Source organism: Plutella xylostella, chromosome 24 (genome assembly GCF_932276165.1).
Source record: "Plutella xylostella chromosome 24, ilPluXylo3.1, whole genome shotgun sequence".
Classification (NCBI taxonomy): domain Eukaryota; kingdom Metazoa; phylum Arthropoda; class Insecta; order Lepidoptera; family Plutellidae; genus Plutella; species Plutella xylostella.
Genome location: NC_064004.1, coordinates 3,820,781 through 3,840,028, shown reverse-complemented (window position 1 = coordinate 3,840,028; position 19,248 = coordinate 3,820,781). Strand labels below are relative to the sequence as shown.

At 38.4% G+C, this 19,248-nt stretch overlaps 2 protein-coding genes across 2 annotated transcripts in view; one reads left to right on the top strand and one right to left on the bottom strand.

The window, feature by feature from the left end:
• LOC105388218 (double-stranded RNA-specific editase 1) overlaps positions 1-5,473 on the top strand; it is a 38,122-nt gene extending 32,649 nt beyond the window's left edge. The window contains exons 9-12 of the mRNA XM_048629750.1: positions 1,614-1,764; positions 3,157-3,279; positions 3,706-3,795; positions 4,197-5,473. Coding sequence (XP_048485707.1) covers positions 1,614-1,764; positions 3,157-3,279; positions 3,706-3,795; positions 4,197-4,325 — 493 coding nt within the window. The 3' untranslated portion in view covers positions 4,326-5,473. The remainder of the gene's footprint in view (positions 1-1,613; positions 1,765-3,156; positions 3,280-3,705; positions 3,796-4,196) is intronic.
• Positions 5,474-9,190: 3,717 nt separating this feature from the next.
• Positions 9,191-19,248, bottom strand: part of LOC105388217 — a 30,280-nt gene continuing 20,222 nt past the window's right edge. The window contains exons 4-9 of the mRNA XM_048629933.1: positions 15,339-15,482; positions 11,425-12,151; positions 11,147-11,274; positions 10,212-10,631; positions 9,971-10,111; positions 9,191-9,659 (exon numbers count right to left, since the gene is read on the bottom strand). Of these exons, the coding sequence (XP_048485890.1) occupies positions 9,508-9,659; positions 9,971-10,111; positions 10,212-10,631; positions 11,147-11,274; positions 11,425-12,151; positions 15,339-15,482 (1,712 nt within the window). The 3' untranslated portion in view covers positions 9,191-9,507. The remainder of the gene's footprint in view (positions 9,660-9,970; positions 10,112-10,211; positions 10,632-11,146; positions 11,275-11,424; positions 12,152-15,338; positions 15,483-19,248) is intronic.

Here is a 19,248-nt window from a genome sequence, read left to right as displayed (position 1 = left end):
CAGAATATTACCAACTAAAAAGGTTAATAATTTGTTCAAATAATTTAATTGGTAGAGATTGCTTTAAGCAATAAGACCGTCTTTTTTGTACTATTTTATATATAAGTTGTGAAATTGTAATGTTTTATTTAATGGTGCAAAATAAAGAGTATTCTATTCTATTCTAAATGTTGGAAAATATTGGGGTCGTTTGGTGTTGTAATTTTGTGAGTGGAACTTTTTAACTTTTTAACTGTTTAACTTTTAACCAGCGCTATGGTTTATCATAGCACCAAGCTGAGCTAGAACCCGTTTCTGCACCGGGAAGCAACACCCTTGCTCATTTTCCTTTGCCTTTTTTTATTATTTATTTTTTGTGTTGTTTCCGTGTGTGTGTGAAATAAATGTATTTTCTGTATTTCTTCTCTTTTTAATTGCTCGTTAGTGTAATAACTACACGACCATTATATTTACAAAAATACATATGCTTATGACTGTAATCGCAAGCGAGTCACCAGCTTTTCGCTCTACATTTAGACTGACGTAGTCGCAAGCCGTATCGCCGTTTTTGAATTAGTACAATACACTTAGCTTACACCATTATACACTCACGGGCAATGAAAAAGTTCTATTGAGAAAATCAACAAATTACTTCTAAACGGGAAAAAGTAACTTAATGACGCCTTCTGCAATATTTTTATTTTATTTATTAGCGAAACAAACAGCATTATTTTAAAAATAAACTATCACTAAAGAACTTACAACTAAATTTAAGTATATTTAACGACACATCAGAATATAAGCAACTTAAAACGTAAACATTTTGTTCATGTAGGTATTAAAATTAGCATTTGGTATCTGCATTTTTTAAGTGGAACTGTTTCTTTACCCGTGAGTGTATTTTTTTAGGTAAAAAATTCTACTCAGCTATAAATTTCTGAGCCGATCTTAAATATGCGTGTAATTTTGTTGCTAGACGTCTCCGTCCGTATACATTGAAGTCACACCGGTTGCAAGGAAAGTTGCAGGTGTTTATGTAATACCTATTACCTATCTGGTTTATCGAACTCTTTTGCTGATCTCTTCCAGGCAACCGTAATAGTAATACTTTAAAATATATTAAATGTGAAATAAGAGAAGATGAATTCGTATGTTTACATTACACATAACCTAATTAAATGTCATTTACTGTAAAAATATATAGTTATTTATAATTGTGTCGCCATATAACTTTCTGGTATTAATTTCCTCTTTTTCAGTGTTTATATTTTTGTACTACGTCCTTCAATGGTCTGTCCTAGCTCGTAAGTTTGCTTGGAAGAGCTCGCTTTTGGCCTTATGGCCGCCCTTATTGTATTTTGTGTTAAAGTTTTAGGTCTTAATTTTATCATAATAAGTGTTTTTATAATACTACTACGACTATAAGTTTTAATGTATACCTTACCTTATAACCTATTTTTTCCTGTACATCCTTCCAAATGCTTTTAGCATTAAGTCCACCTTTTGTTTGTATATTTATTTTTAATATTTGTACAATCAATAATTAAATAATAAATATAACTTAATGGATAAAACTCCAATCAAACTAGCACCCATTACCCACTACCTCCCCTAACCAACCCCTCTCCTTCCAGAGCTCTCTACGGGCGCATCGAGGGCTCGCTGACAGCTCTGCCGCCGCCGTACGCCCTCCACCGAGTCATGCTGGCCCGCGCCGCCAGCGCCGAGGTGCGCAGCCCCGCGCGCGCGCCCTCCTTCTCCGTGGCCTGGTGTGAGAACGACACGGTAAAAGAAACCTTATATACTCACTGATAGATCTAAAATTGGTTGCTTATTGGTAATCCCTGTCATGACTTTAATGACATTGATAGGGAATAATATGGGGCCTAAGGCATCGCCTTGTGGGAACACCGTAAGTGATGGGCAGTTTGCTTCTTGTGTGATGATTGCTCGTGACGTCAGAGCCGAGGTGCGCAGACCCGCGCGGGCGCCCTCCTTCTCGGTGGCTTGGTGCATTTGTTAGTCGTATACCTCGAAATCAAAAAATCCTTGTAGCTTTTCACCTATTCGCATTTCGCCGCGATATCAAAATTTCTGAATAGATTTTTATTCCTGTAGTATAATTTTTGATCGCTACTGACAATTGTCTGAAAAAATCATAATAGATTTACTTTCCTGCCTGCCTTCACTGTAGTCGCTTTTCACCTTGATGGATTTTTGTTTGTAATGCATTATTAGGTACATATCGCGATATTTCTTTTACACGACAACAATATGCGACCCAAATAAGATGCGACATAAAATACTTACTTGCTATTCAAAATATATGCAACTTAATAAATAAGCTATTGATAATACATGCTACATAAAAATTTGCTACTGTTGTAAAAATCTGTTAAAAATATATGCTAGTAACAAAATATACTACCGATATTATACGCTACAACAAAAAACGCTATCGCGGCGAAATGCGAATAGGTGAAAAGCTACAAGGATTTTTTGATTTCGAGGTATACGACTAACAAATGGCTTGGTGTGAGAACGACACGGTAAAATTGACCTTACATAGTCATTAATTGAGTTAAAATAGGTTAAAGATTAGATCTTTCTGTGATGACTTACATGACATTGATAGAGAATAATATGGGGCCTAGGGCATCTCCTTGTGGAACACCGTAAGTGATGGGCAGTTTGTTTCTCGTGTGATGGTTGCCAGCGCCGAGGTGCGCATACCTGCGCGCGCGCCGTCCTTCTCTGTGGCTTGGTGTGAGAACGACACGGTAAAAGAAAACTTACATACTCGACGTTATAGTTAAAATTGGTGGCTTATTGGTTATCCCTGTGATGACTTCAATGACTTCAATGGGGCCTAAGGAATCTCCTTGTGGTACACCATAAGTAATAGGCTATTTGCTTCTCGTGTGCAATGGTTGCTCGCGCCGCCAGCGCGCCATAATGTCTCAGTTAAAATTGGTTGCTTATTGGTAATCACTGCGATAAATTTTAATGTCATTGATAGGGAATAATATGGGACCTAGATTAACTCCTTGGAAAACGCCTTGCAACTTATGAGCTGACATAGGAAATACATACATTATCTGCACCACTGACAACTTAATCTTAAACTTATCACTAAAGCAATTCACAAGGTTTACAAGATTATAATGCCTGTTCCAGGTGCCAGAGATAATAAACGCGACGACAGGCAAGCTGGAGAGCGGGCAGCCATCTTTACTCTGCAAGCAGAGCATGTTCGCGAGGTGGCAGTACTTGGTCAAACGACTGCCGCTGTTGCCTCAGGTCATTATTCATAGAAAAGTTAGAGAAAGTTTTAGCTATTTAACTGTTTTGTCCCTCTCTGTCAAAGAACAAACTAGCTTCTCGAGACCTTACTAGGTTTTTGCTTTTCCTCCCGGTTTCCCGTTGGATTTGTGTAATTTTTCTGAACTTGTTAGTACTGAAAACAACAACAGATTTGAAAATTCCCTTAAAATTGTATTTATTTATATGTTTTATGCGCAATAAAGGATTTATTATAATAGATGGGTCTAGCCCTTCACGCGTGATTTCGTGACCAAGAAAAAATGGGATTCACTTTTACGTATAAATAAATACAGATGTAAAGTAAAGAACATCATGAGAATAAATTACAACTGCATCTCCCGCACGACTAAAAGCTATCTCTTCCAGGAAACCCTCGTGCTAACGCTGAAGCTATTGTTTCAGAGCACGGAGTGCACGACGGTGACGCCGACGCTGCCGCAGCTCGACGGATTGCTATACCAAGAGGCCAAGCAGCTGTCTCCGGGGTACCAGGTACGAGTAGGACTATCACCGAGCTATGAAATGAAATGTTGTTTATTCGACGTAAAATCTTCACTACTAAGAAAGGCTCCGTCACTAAGTTACACTAGTAATCGTGTTTTCTTGCCAAATTGTTGCAGTAGCTTTAATGGTATTCACTTATAAGTGCCATACCATCAAAGCACATTAGCATACAATGTGTATACAGCGCAGTCTTGCGTAACTTATTTGTATTTGACAAATTCCAGATGACTGAGGCAATCTTTGATAAACAGTATGAATTAACCTTTTTTGTTCGCTTCTTGTTTATCAAAGGAGACAAAGACCGTTTGTTAATGTGACAATCAAAGTCAAAGCCCAGTCTGTACATTATAATTTTATTCTTATTGATGACCTCAAAATTATCCTTACAGCTGGCGAAGCAGCGTCTGATCGAGGCGTTCGACAAGGCGAAGCTCGGCAAGTGGGTCAAAAAGCCGCTGGAACAGGACCAGTTCATTTGTGAACTGACTGATGCCGACCCAGAACTGCTGTTTGCCTAGGCCGATAGTGGATCCGGCGACTATAGCTCAGTGCAGGCCAATAGTCCAATGGCTACACAGCTGATGCACATGGAATGTCTTGGCGATGATGTTGATAGTGTAGATGTTGATGATTTTGAAAGAAGAAGTGGTAGAAATGATGGGAATGTTACAAAAAAAATGGAAAGTAGAGTTGTGGGTGATTTAGATGGTGTCAGGGAAGTAGTAAGTGTAACAGTAGCAGAGTCTAGTGATACGAATTATTATGAGAAAGTAAAAACTGCGGTTTTGAATCCAGTAACGCGATTGCGAATGCCTAAATGTGTTAGTGATGTCATTGAAGATATGGCAAATGATTTCGATAGAGTCACGAGCATTACTGAACGTAGGCTAACTAAAACAGTACTAAGTGATACTCTCCTCAGATTTGACGAAAAGGAAACAACAAATAATAACGTATTTAATAAAACAGTTGATTTTTATTCTAAACCAATGGTACTGCTTCGACGGCCAAACAATGAAACGGACACAGCTCCACGACTGGCATCAAAATCCAATAAATTCGCTACAAATCAAAATGAATGGCATGAAAATGAGGAAAATTTAAATATAGTTAGCGTCAGAGCAACAGAAAAGGAATACAGCCATTTAGATTTGAAACCTTTGCGACAGCCAATGCATGAAAATAATATTATGAACCATGAATCGGTCCTACTAATCGGTAAATGTGATGTTGGTAAACTACCTGCGAAAAGTATTGAAACTAACAAGATTAATGACATTACTAACGATATACGGCGATTACCCAAAACATCTGTAGAAACCAACAAATTCTTCTCCAATAACATCCTTAGCGTACGGAAATGTCAAATAACAAAAGAAAATTTAACAAAAGAAATAGTGAACGAAGAAACAGGAATAAAATCGGAAAACGTTAATAGTGCGAAATCGGTTCGCATTTCTGAACTTCTAGCAAATCGCCAAGTTACAAATAGTAATGGGAATTATAAAGCGGAAGTATCACCAACAAGTAGAATGCTATTGAGAAGGTTAGAACTTCATAAATTGGCTGGCAGAAGCAGTTAGGTGAAGTTATCTGTGGGCGAAGTTGATAGCTTCGTTATTGGGAACTCCTGAAAACAAAGAAAGCCGTGAGGGCGTAAAGTCATGTATAATTATTTAAATAATGTAAACTTTAATTAATACAGGTCAAGGAAAATATCATGAGGTAACCTGCACATCTAGATGTGTGAACTCACCTAGCCACAGTGGAACAGCGTGGTGGGAAAAGTGATCCAAGCTTAGAAAAGCAGTTTAACCTTAAGGTGTCACAGACACAAAGATTCCATCCGAGAGAACCAGGTGCAGGCACTTACTGATGTAGATGACTAGGGCCGCGTGGTGGACTAGGCCTAAAAGCCTTCCTTTATTGGAAGGAGACTCGTGCCCCAGCAGTAGGGACGTGATGGGTTGTGATGATAAATCTAAGACCGCAGAGAATACACTAGACTCTTAACAAAGACATTCCATGTGCATGTAAAAACCGTAACAGTTGAAAATTGTTTGCCTGATAAATGATTTTCTAAGTATACTGTCTTGCGTTCCTGCACTTTGTTATAGATAACCAGATGACTAGTCAGCGTTGGTCGCAGCATAGATACCTAAGTTTGATTTGCTTTTTATTTTTAATAATTTATCTATTGTGAAGATTGATCATAGTGTTGCAAGCTTGGTGTTGATAAGCGTCCACGTTTGGCATCGTACGCAACGTAGCATCGTATTTAGTATTCTTTGTCTAGAAATTGTGTCCACTTCATCGACACTGCCGATTTCTCCATACATTTATGATATCCGATAATCCGTATGGTCCGATACGTACGGTACCAAAAGGTGGACGCTTACTTTTAATTTTACTCTAGAGTAGTGATGCCACGAATAGTGATTTGGCCGAATACCGAATACCGAATATTCGGCCGGCGCTCTCAGCCGAATACCGAATATTCGGCCACCGAATATTCGGCTGGTGATCTAGTATAATTTAATAAGTTGAAGTTTTATTTAAACAGTGTTCTTCTTAATCTTACGGCAGATCCGTACAACGGGTGGTCAACGAACTCGAATCAGTAGCCGAACCATAAATATTATGTTAAAAAATACCTGTGTCTCAGTAACAGGTATTGTATATTTTATGAAAAAAGCGCAATCGTCTCTTACGAACAAATGCCGAAAAACTTGTCTTTATTCATCACAATATGCCTTTAATTAATTTTAAATATAAAAAATACTGATGTTTCATGATGTATTCAGGTTTTCGCAATTAATGAGTGTTTGATAGTTAAATGTTACGATTAAATTGTTTTTTATTCCCCTTTGTTAGATATTTGCTGCTTTTTAAGTATTCGGTATTCGGCCGAATACTACTTACTATTCGGCCGAATACCGAATACTGAAAAAACTGGCCGAATAGGCCGAATACCGAATAGTAGCCGAATATTCGTGGCATCTCTACTCTAGAGCCTTGCTAATCCGGATAGGCAAATATATATAACCTAGGCGGATTAGCGAGGTGTCCGGATTATTGAGGCTTAAAGTACTGCCACAATTTTAAAATCATTATAATGTTGGTGAATTTTTATGTCTTCGAATCTCGAATACATATTTCCTTTCACATTATGCTCAGTCTTGTAAGCATGTTAGTTATTTTAAATGATGTTACCATTGATTTTACGTGTAATGCACTAAGTAATATTGCTTAATTTAATTTGAAAATGTTATATTCTATGAGCTCCGCAGATATGTGACCCCCCGCCTGATTCAATTTAGGTTTACTATGCTGTGAAGCGACCCCTATCACTATTCTTCGCAAGCATACAGACAAATGCTAGCATATAAACTTGTTCTGATATTGTAAGCCGTATATTATATTAATTTCATTCAAATGCGTAAAGCAAGGGGACAGATATCTGCATGGCTGAATGTACATTACTTACTGTGCTCCTTTTGGGATAACACTCACATACTATGTATATTTAGTTCTAAGAATCCAAAGTTACTTTGATTAAGTTTAACTTTAATATGGTCAGATTTCTGTCAAGTGTTGTATTAGAAGATCTCAATTTTAATTGCGTATGCCCATTATTTCACTTGTGAATGTGATGTTAACAACAACTTAAGTATGGAATTCAGTCCTGCGATTGGTTGAATTATTTCTGAAAAGGACTAAGTTTATGCTGAGGTTAGTTAGGATTTAGTCAAGTGAGAAACGTGTCCTTAAATTACTAAAACTTAATTATAAAAATGTTGATTCTAGATACAATGTTTCTGCTATGCACATATTTCCCATTTATGAAAATGTAAATTAACTAGAAGATGAATCGACGTCGATAAACTCGTTTAATGCTGGTTTATTTGTAACTGTCGATTCAAGCATCTAATTCTTAATGTTCGTATTTCTTAAATGGTATTATTAATTTCACTTAGATTAAGATTAGGTATTGTTTGAAATTATACCAAAAACTAATTCAACTGACTCGCGTTTACTTAACCTCTAAACTTTATACTTAAGACCTTTTACGAGATAGAACTTAAAATGACCAGATCCTTAAAAAATCGAATACCTTAATATTTAAAATGCATATACCTACCTACCTAACCAATCACAGAACTTAAGCTACTACACTGACGGGCAATGAAAAAGTTCCATTGAAAAAATCGCCAAATTACTCCTAAACGATAAAAACTAACTTAAGTAATGGCGCCTTCTGAAATATTTATGTACATGACGGTGACGGTGCATCAGAATATTACCAACTAAATACGTAAATATTTTGTTAAAATTTTCCATTAAATGTTTATACACCGTTTTGACGACCGAATGGCGTAGTGGTTAGTGATCCTGACTACTGAGCCGATGGTCCCGGGTTCGATTCCTGGCTGGGGCAGATATTTGTTTAAACACAGATATTTGTTCTCGGGTCTTGGATGTGCCCGTAAAATGGCAATAGGCCCGCCCCCTATTACATTGGGACTAACATAACACTCTGGCGAAAAGTGGGTGCAGCAATGCGCCTACCCCGCTAGGGAGTACATTAGTACCAGGCGTGAGTGCGTGTTTTTTTTTTGTTTTTTTTAATGTTTATAAAAGATTGGGGCTATTGGGTGTTTGCATTTTATAAGAGGAACTGTTTCTTTGCTCGTGAGTGTAATAAAGGATTGAATATAGAAACAAAATTATACTTCTCAGTTAAAATTGGCACATAATTTTATTGATACGTAAATTAAAATTATCTTAAGCATATAAATGTCTTCTTAAAACTAAATAAATTGCAGTATATACAGGATCAGTATTTCTATTGGTCGACAATACAGGTGAGTCTTTCATAGGTGCACATCCGAAAGTATATAACAGAGCTTTACATTCTGAACAACTTTTGTTATGATGACCTTGGGATATTACCGAAAAAAATATATGATCTACTCCCCATACACAGTGTCACGTAAACAACCAATTTTTGTATGGGGAAGCATCTTTTTTTTTTCGTTATATCCCAAGGTCATTATAACAAAGTATCTAGTTCAGAATGAAGAGCTCTGTAAAATACTTCCGGATATGCACCTACGAAAGACTCACCTGTATATTCAGTATTTAATATTTATGGCAAAAACGCAAGCTTATGTCTAACTAGCAATATCTAAGATATCCTTTGGTAAATATTAAATATTATCAACAGTAATAAAGTAGTAAGATGAGGTCTATCTTATAAACCGGGTTTAAATACATATATATAAAAAATATATTTTGTATACATTGAAACGGTTGAATAACTTACACAATAATGATTTCATTTTAAATGTTTTCTTTCTTATCGTATAAGTATCAATGTTAATTCTTTTGACTTCTTAGCGTGTCGTGTCGGCAACACAGACTATTAAAACTATAATTCTTATCATTTTGTCAGTTTCAGTGCCAAAAAAGTATTACTAACACAGCCTTTTTAGCATCGATTCTAGTTAATATTTCTTATGACGGCAATACTGTCAAGAGTACACAATAATATTAAATTTAGTTCCTTGATCAAACCCTTAATTTTTTCAAACAAATACTATGTATAATATAGGAATTTAAAAATCTTTTCCAACTTCTTATTGCACTGTATACAGATCGATTACTGATGTTTTGTCTCATTCTGAAAACTCCCGTTTTTCATTTCGAGTGAAATGAGTTACAACGCCACCTGTCGACAGATGCGTGTATTAGGTTAATGAGTTCTTTGTAGAGAATGCAGGAACGACTGGATGGCTTGCAGATCTCCCTGTGATCCACAGATATACCGCATAGAGCTCCGATGCCAGCATCTGAAAGTAAATCAAAGAGATGTAAGTGAAAATACAGATACGCTCACACAAGATCCTGCTGCCGTACCACCACCACACATAGCAAGAAAACTGGCATAATTTGTATGTATCTTACTGATGTATGACAGATAAGCAATGACACTTATGGATTGTTAATTGCTAATGTGTCGGTGGTTTGAAGGCAGCAGATCTGACCCACTTTTACAAAAGGTACTGACTACTAACCAATCCCATTTTAACTCATTTGCATGCTCTATGTTCTTATCTTATAAATACAATAATTTTGGTATTACGATCTGAATGACGCTTACCAGCAGATTCGACGCTCACTATCCTCAGCCACAGAACCGACATGAGGGTGCGGTTGGTCTCAACGAGGCTGCGGACCAGCGGCGCCTTTGGCTCGGTGGCTCGGAGCCAGCGCGAGTGCAGCGACAGGACCAGCGAGTTGTCTGGAATGGAGAATAAGAATGGGTTAGTTTATTTGGATGATATACTTGTACAAGAAAGGCTATGCCATGTTAAGAATTGATAAATTTCAATCCATATCACCTTTACTTATTTCCAACAGTTCGATACTTCTAGCTGTTATTGGGGTTTTGATATCAGCCAGCGATGATCCTCTATGTGGAACTGAGTAAAACATAAACCCTGTACTATTCGACCAAAGGTGTGCTCTCGCTTCAGGGCTGTACTCATCGTTTTCGAGATCTTTATTATTTATCCGGTTGTCTTTGGTTTCAGTTGCACTATAATCTTCGCCTTCATTTAATTTATTTTCTATTTTAATATCAGTTCTTTTAGATTGATTTAAATATGTTTCTTTTAATCTATTCTCGTCGATGTCTACATTTTGTATTGTATCGGTGGAATCAGTTTTGTTTTGACATTCATTACATTCAATAGTTTGTCTTTCTTGATTATTCTGTTCGACATTCCTCCCTTCTTTTGTTTTCAAATATTCTTCGTAAGCTGAAAAAGAAATTATCGTTATGACTTTCCATAATAGTTCATACATATTATTATATTTTATTTAGATAGGTTAAATTAGAATAGTGATTAAACATGTCTAATTATACCCATATAAAATCCAAAATCCAGTTTCACTCTTGATAAGCGCAAGGATACCATGTACTTTTTATATCTAAGTTTTATTGTTTCTGGTTTTCAGGCTGAGTAGTCTAGTTTAGAGTCACATGCTACGTATGTTCGTGGTCTCCATTTGAGCTACCGCTTATCGGTTATCGGTTCTTTAGTAGAAATTAGACGTACGGTGGCCTGCGCCTAAAAGTATACAGGCGGAGTTTTTAAAATAGTGATCTCAAGCTCACATGCTGCTCAAGCACATCCACATAAACACCACTGTACCATGACACACAACACGTCCCCGGATTTAAAACAGATGTAGCTGGTCCCTTCATCATCAGGAACATCGCTATTTTAAAAACTCCGCCTGTATACTTTTAGGCGCAGGCCACCGTACATACCTTCACAGTAAATCTGCTTGATGAACAAGCCGCCTTTGGAATGTCCGACCCAGACCACCGGCTTCCGTCCCACGCCAAGGTCCAACAGCTGCCTGGTCATCTGTTCAGCTCTCTCGTGGAGTCGGAGACTGAAAGTCGAAAAAAACATCAGGTGAGAATGAGAAGTATTCTAACAGAATGGGTGGTTTTTGACGATAGGTCCATTATACACGACTTTTTTTAAACAAGGAAATACCTTTAAATTACAGTCTCTAATTACATACTTAATTAGAACTTACCGTTTGCACTCCTTCACCCACAGGGGTCGCCACAAGTACGGATCGCTCGTGTAATTTATTGAAATGATTCTCGCATTAGGAAAGTCCACTTGCAACCAGTCTTTGGGCCAACACGGCGAATAACACTTGTCACAAATACAACCGCAGCCCACTTCACAGTCCCTACCACTTTCTCCACATTCACACATATATTCTACATTAGAATCGTGTTTATCTTGACGATCTAATTCTATACTCTTAGAACCATTTTCTACATTATCCTTATCAACAATGTTATGATTCATTTCATCACAGATAAATTTCATATCACTATCACACATATTTTCACATTTGAAAAGATCCCTTACGAATTTCGCCTGCATTTCATAGTTGTCGACTATGTTGACTTGATTCAATAATGTGTTGTTATAGAATTTCTCAGTCATAAACATTTCGTCGTTTGGCACTACAGTTTTGACTTGGTCAATAAAGTATTGTCTTTCATTTGCTTTCGAAAAATTCTCGTTACTTTCTCTGAATTCTATATTGCTAACGCTCCTCTTCGCTTTCGGATTTACATTGATGATGCTGTCATTTTCGTCTCTTAGACAGATTCTGTCTTTGACCGTACATCCTTCACAAATGCAGGGGGTGGGAATGGAAGAAGATCGCTTTAGAGGTACTTTGTTTGGTCCAATCTTGTATTTTGACCTCCAGTCTCCTTGCCGCCATGTGTTCTCCAAAGACCCTGAAACAGAAAAAAATACATAAGTTAGTATAGCCGGTAGGTAAGGTTTATTGTCTTTGTCTAAATTGGAATAGAGGGGATATATATATTTTATTACGCATTTAGAGGTAGATTAGAAGTGAACAGTTTTCCCCCATGTATCATGCAATATCAACGATTTTACTGTCAAACAATTGACAGTGGTTCGGTGGTTGGCAAACTCATCTAATGTTTATTAAAACGCAGTCTCTAACCAGTTGTTAATTAACTTCTATATACTCCAACCAGTGTGTGTGACATCCGAGGTTAGGGCATACTCCTATCTTGAATGAAGACCATCAAAAATATTACCCTCCTCCTTCGGCAGTCGGGGAAATAGTGTTTTTTTAGCGATATATGGATGTTACTTATATTATTTAGGTACATAAAGTCTGCCTGCCAACGTGATTATCTGTCCCATTTCCTTATCATTAATGAGTGAATAAACACTGCTGTTTAGTCCAATTCGCTACTCCACTTCAAATAACAATGCTGGGTGACGTCGCCACGTTGAATACAAAGCAGAGACATTGTCAAGCGTTGCGCAAGCGCTTAAAATAAATACGTTTTTTTGTCAGAACTATTGGGCGTTTGGGTGAACTCGTAAGGAGAATGAATGACAGACGCATCTCTGGTTTAATGAAGACAAGAAGACTGACAGGGTTTGAATCTATGCTGAGAAATAAGTATACAGGGAAAAATGGAGATGTGAGGGGTCAGAATCGTCAGCTGGGTCGGGTGACTGACTTTCAGCTACCTAGGCACCTATACCAGTTTTGCGACAACCTGTATTTGTTCTAGTAGGTATGTTCAATTTAGCAGTACAAACTTCCAGAGGTAATAACACTTGTGATGACTGCTTTTGAAAAAATACTTTTTTCAAGTGCCTATACACTCGTAAAAACAAGTATTTTTCTTTCGGGCAGCTCTGTAAATTCGTACCTACTTATATTTTACTCACATACTTTTCACGTGCTATTAAAATAGTTAATATATTTTAATTTATTCTTCTGTGTGTTACTACTCAAGCAAGAGTATACTTAGTAAATAGCGGCGTGTTTGGAAAGTGATTTATTACGTTTTCTATAAGTACCTATTTAATAAGCGATCCAGCATGTTATCATTATACACACACGCACTCACGCCTTGTACTAATGTACTCCCTTGCGGGGTAGGCAGAGGTGCATTGCTGCACCCACTTTTCGCCCCAATGTAATAGGGGGCGGGCCTATTGCCATTTTACGGGCACATCCAAGACCCCAGAACAAATATCTGTGTTTGAACAAATATCTGCCTCAGCCGGGAATCGAACCCGGGACCATCGGCTCAGCAGTCAGGGTCACTAACCACTACGCCATTCGGTCGTCTTTATCATGTTCAGTAGGGAACAAAATATTGCGCTAACTCCAAATGGGAGCAAAATACGGTGTATGTGAAAATACAGTACAATAAACCTAAGTATTATTTAATTTTAATTTGTTCATTGCGTCGTCGCTAGTCATAACTAGAGTTGCCAAGAATAGTGATTTGGCCGAATACCGAATATTCGGCCGGCGCTCTCAGCCGAATTCCGAATATTCGGCGGGTGATCGAGTATAATTCATTTGAGTTGTAGTTTTATTTTAAGAGTACTCGTTTTAATCGTACGGCAGATCCATACAACTAATGGTTAAACAACTCGAAACAGTGGCTAAACCTTATATATTTTGTTAAAAAATACCTCTGAGAGAGTTCTCTTACGAAGAAATGACGAAAAACTAGTCTTTATTCACCCCAATTTTAATTAATTTTAAATATTAAAAATACTGATGTTGTATTCTTGTTTTCGCTATTAATTATTGTTCGATAGTAAGGTAAATGTTTCGAATAAATTGCTTTTTTTGTTCAGTTTTATATGATATTTGATACTTTTTTAAGTGTTCGGTATTCGGCCGAATACTACTTACTATTCGGCCGAATACCGAATACTGAAAAAACTGGCCGAATAGGCCGTATACCGAATATTCGTGGCATCTCTAGTCATAACCATACTTAAGTTCAACCTATATGTAGGTAGTGAAAAAACTTAGGTATATGGAATAAAACCTATGTTTTCAGTAGACATTCGCAGTAACCTACAGTTTTGTTGAATGTTTATGAATATGCAACGGCCGGCTTTTGATCCGCAGTTTTACAAACACGCTATGCTTTCCGGTAAACAGTAGAATTCTGCTACGTCTAACATTCTATATTTATTAATAACTTTATCCTTTCTTTAACGTAATAGTTATTACTGTTTTTAAAAACATAGGAGAGAGCATAGAAACCTGACACCTTTCAGAGCATTAGATTAACGATTACTTACAAGATGGTGTGTCACATTCAAAACTAGCATAAAACTGTCCCATTTTAAGTTCAACCTAATGAAAACCATTGTACTAACGAATAATGTCACAAATCTTATAATAGAACTGGGTCCTACGCTCCGCTTGCCTTTTTATGGTCTCCTTTTGAGAACTCAACTCCATCGGAGATTGTTTTTTCGGCGGAGATGTCTCTATTACTTACATATTATTATTTTAGGCTCGCACTGATTAATGTATTCAAGCAATAGTTCAAAGAGTTTGTGTTGTAACCTCATTGAATGACAATTAGGACCTAATTCAATGCTATCTACTTGCCGATTCCAACACGATCGAGGCGCATTGACGCTAGCTTCGTTTTCAGGACCAGCACCAACGATATTTGAGGCCCGGGTCTCCTATTTACGCCGTAGGTCGCGTCAAGTGTCACCGCCGTGGGCCGCGTCACAATGCTCATTATGTCTACGCGCCAACGTCGGCGTGTGAGGGAGACCGCATCAGTACATTTCTATAGTGAGCATCGTGACGCGGCCTACGGCGTGACGCTGGACTCGACCTACGGCGTAAATAGGAGACCCGGGCCTAAGTACGAACGAGATGTAGTGTCAAGGAAAAAGAAACGTTTCGACAAATAACATCCAATTTCTATTTCACTGAGCTCTTATTCCGAATAAGTAGTTTAGTTAGAAGATTTGTGACTTTATTCATCCGTACAATGGTTGTTATAAATGCGGTCAGTTTTTGCTTTGCTCTTGTTTGTGTCACCATGTTGTTTGTAAGTATATCGTTAATCTAAGTCGTCTTCAGTGGCTCCCTCTAAAACTCACCGTAAAGCCCATGCACGAACACCACGTCCATGTCAGCTTGGGGCGGCTGGTGCAGCACCTGGCAGGACACCAGGGGCTCTGCTCGGATGTGCCCCGAGGACGCCGGCCGCGTCGGGGGCTTCGGTCCGGTGGGCGGCTTGGGGGCTGTGGAGGTGGAGGGAGACAGGTTAAGATAGGTAGGTATTGTATTAACCCTTTGAAAGATCTGACTGAAGGTACCTATAGCGCCTGTAGTTTATGAAAAGTCGTCGGGAATTACCGGTCTCTATAAATATATTACGTAGTTTAAAACGGGTATCGTAACCCTTTGACAGCCAGACTAGAGAGACCTATATTCCATTTCACGGGGAAAGTCATCTGATACAAACAAAAACTATACCCTTTTTCGAATGTAATAAGGGTTCTGTAAGATGTCTTTCCCCATGAAACAAGGTATAAGACTGCCATTTTTGTGCCTGAGGGAAAACGTTATCTGATGAATAATTCCGATGCTGTCGCGACTGAATGCTTGTATAGACAGTGACAGCAACAAATAAATTCCTCAGATAACATTTATCTGATCATTGAAAAATCAAAATATATGGACTATATAGAATACATTTTACTCTGGTACATTAATTTCAGCGGCAGGATTCGAATCCGCATCTCTGACTTTAGAAGCTAGCGCCAGTAGGTATAATATATTTATGTAGCTTCGCTGATGCTCTATCCTATTCCTATTCCTATTCTCTGTGGGGGTGTAAGTACCTGCACCTGGCTCTCTCGAGTGGAACCTTTGTGCATGTCCCCAAGGTCTAAACTGCCTTCCTAAGCTTGGACCATTTCCCACCACGCTGGTCCACTGCGGGTTGGTGGGTTCACATATCTAGACGTGCTAAATCTAGATATGCAGGTTTCCTCACGATGTTTTCCTTCACCATAAGAGCGATGGTATACATTGTACTTAAGTTAAAAGAACTCATTGGTACATGTCAGCGCCGGGATTCGAACCCGCATCTCTTGCGTGAGAAGCGGGCGCTTACCCGACTGAGCTACCACCTACCTTCGCTGATGCTCTATTAGTATAAAAATATCTAGGTAGATACCTACGTTCATTGATTTGACTCGTGCAAGCCCACAATGTTCTTATCGCATACTTCACCTATTATTATCTCCTACACTTAAATACGCGTGGGCGGGTGCATGCCGGCGATAATAAACTGCTAAGAATTTATCTGATGCCTGATGCCCTCCTACCTCCAACCACGAGTAAAAAGGTGGGTAGAGACTGCTAGTTGAGGTAAGAATATAACACCCGTGAATAAAGAAACAATTTTAAAATGGCGGTTGTTTCATAGGTGGGAGCAGGAAGGAGTAACGACAGTAATACAAATATGTAGAGTTATGTTTTCTGAATCTTCTTCGGTAGATCTCAATTGGAATCACTATGTAGAATTTAAAAATAATCTATAACTAGGTAGGTACTTAAGTATACCTTAATATTTCAAATACTATTGTAATGTAATTAGTTAGGTAGGTATAAGTATTAATAAAGATATCGCTAATGAGACCGGAATTTAGATAAGATATGTAGGTACCTACTTAAATTACAAAAAACTATTTAAGTAGAGGTGTAAATATTTAGGAAATTAATAAATTAAGTATATTTACTTAATTGTTATGTTATGACTATGACGTATTTCTGACCTATTTAACTCTATTTGACGTCACTCCACTTTACCTACCTAATTACCTATTAGGTTAACCTGGCCTTCTACTGATGATGATCTTAAAAACCAGACACTATAAATAAAAGTGCTTCTAAAGTCTGTTTTTTAATCTAAAATACTAAGTGCTAATTTATCCATTCTCGGTTAGAGCATAACCAGGGAGTAGTGGTTAACTTTTGACACATCTGTCATGAATTTTATATGTAGATGACGTTTAATTTATAAATCAATCCCTGTCGGTTAGATAAGTAACCGACAATGGAGAAATTGGCACTTAATTGACAGATTCTGAACGGCTAGTACGGGGTTTGCATCGCGCTCACTCAAATCGCGCAGCTTCAAGAGCGAGCGCGACGGAGAACTCTTGTCACGTCTTAATAGCGCCCCGTGCTACAGGGCCTGAACGGTTCATCAACAGTCGATTGTCCCACGATTAAGTGACGTATCGTTCTACTGGCGGGACAATCGACTGTTGATGAACCGTTTGGAATCTGTCAATTTAGTAGGTATCTGAGATTAAAAATTAGACTTTAGGATAATTGGTAAAAAGGGTGAAAGGATTAACCAGTCGGAATAACGTCAGTCGCTGACCAGGGTGCACAGATAAGGTGTCCCAAACTCCCAACTCAATTACCTAATAATACCTACACATGAGTGTTACATAACAAGATAATCTAAGTATATCGTAAACAGAATTATCTCTATGATGTAAGCGGCGGCTAAAATGCCTCTAGAACGAGAAGCCATAAAATTTAACACACGGTACCAATTAATGACGTTGTCTGTTAGTACTTACCTATTATGTAGGTATATGATTCAGACATGGAAGTAATAAGTACTGTACTTATTCTTCTTCTTAAAGTGCCTCTCCATCATTGGAGGTTGGCAGTCGGCTCTTTGCAGCGCTCTCTACTCTTGGCCAGTTTAAATATTTCTTCCACGGTTTTTACACCGGTCCACTCTTGTACTTATTACTTCCATGGATTCAGATAATAAAATTCCTGTGTCTCCTAGTTAGGACACGTTAATCCTGTAGGAGGTACCCATGGAGGGTAAGTTAGTAGAAGAGCCTGGGTGAGGTTGTGCAGGGTCAAGACTGCCAATTTCTATAAAATGCCCAGATGCTCGCTGCAATACTATGGTGGTGTAGTAGTCAAGAATTGCAGATGCTAGCCAGTCCGACGTGTCCACGTCCTCGTCGTACCCTCTGGGACCTTCTGCGACCGTGCATAGCACGCTCACCACCCACGCTCAGATTGCAGATGCTAAGGACCGCGGGCGAAAGGCGAGTAATCGGCGCCTCAAAACCGATCCATCTTGACAGGGACGATACCCGATATGAAACGGAGTGTGGCCTCAGAACTCGAAGGTGGCAGCCCCACCAGAGGTCTAGGATACAGTGGGCCAATTACCCGCTTATCTGAAATCATTTTAATTACCGAAACCTCAACAGAAATAACGGACCGATCAAAAACGACGAAAATTGGCTTGAAATCAAGGATACGAATATGCTGCTGGAATGTCAGGACACTTTTTAGACCAGGTCGTTTGGAACAACTTGAGACCTACATGAGCGAATATAACATCGATATACTGGGTATTAGCGAGGCAAGATGGAACTGTTTCGGCGAGGTGAAATGCAATCGGAGCACTTTCCTATATTCCGGTAACCCAAATGAAGATGACAATCACGATAAAGGGGTCGGCTTTTTACTTTCTGACTATGCCCAGAAATGCCTCATTGAGTGGCAACCAATATCGGAAAGAATCATAACAGCAAGATTTAGGACCAAAGCACGCAATCTATCTATTGTGCAAGTTTATGCTCCTACTGAAAAAGCTAACGACTGCGAAAAGGATAAATTCTACGACCTTCTCAATACAACCATTAGTAAAATTAAGCGCCAAGACATTTTGATGGTAATAGGGGACTTAAATGCAAAAGTTGGCAGTGACAATACGGGTAAAGAATTATATATGGGCAGGCATGGCTTAGGCTCACAAAATAAAAACGGTGAGCGTTTCTCTGACTTTTGCTCCGAAAACGAGTTAATCATAGGCGGTACGGTCTTCCCACACAAGAGGATCCACCAAACAACTTGGACGTCACCAGATGGTCTCACAAAAAATCAGATAGATCACATTACAATTAGCAGAAGATGGAGACGATCCCTCTTAGATGTGCGAGTTAAACGTGGCGC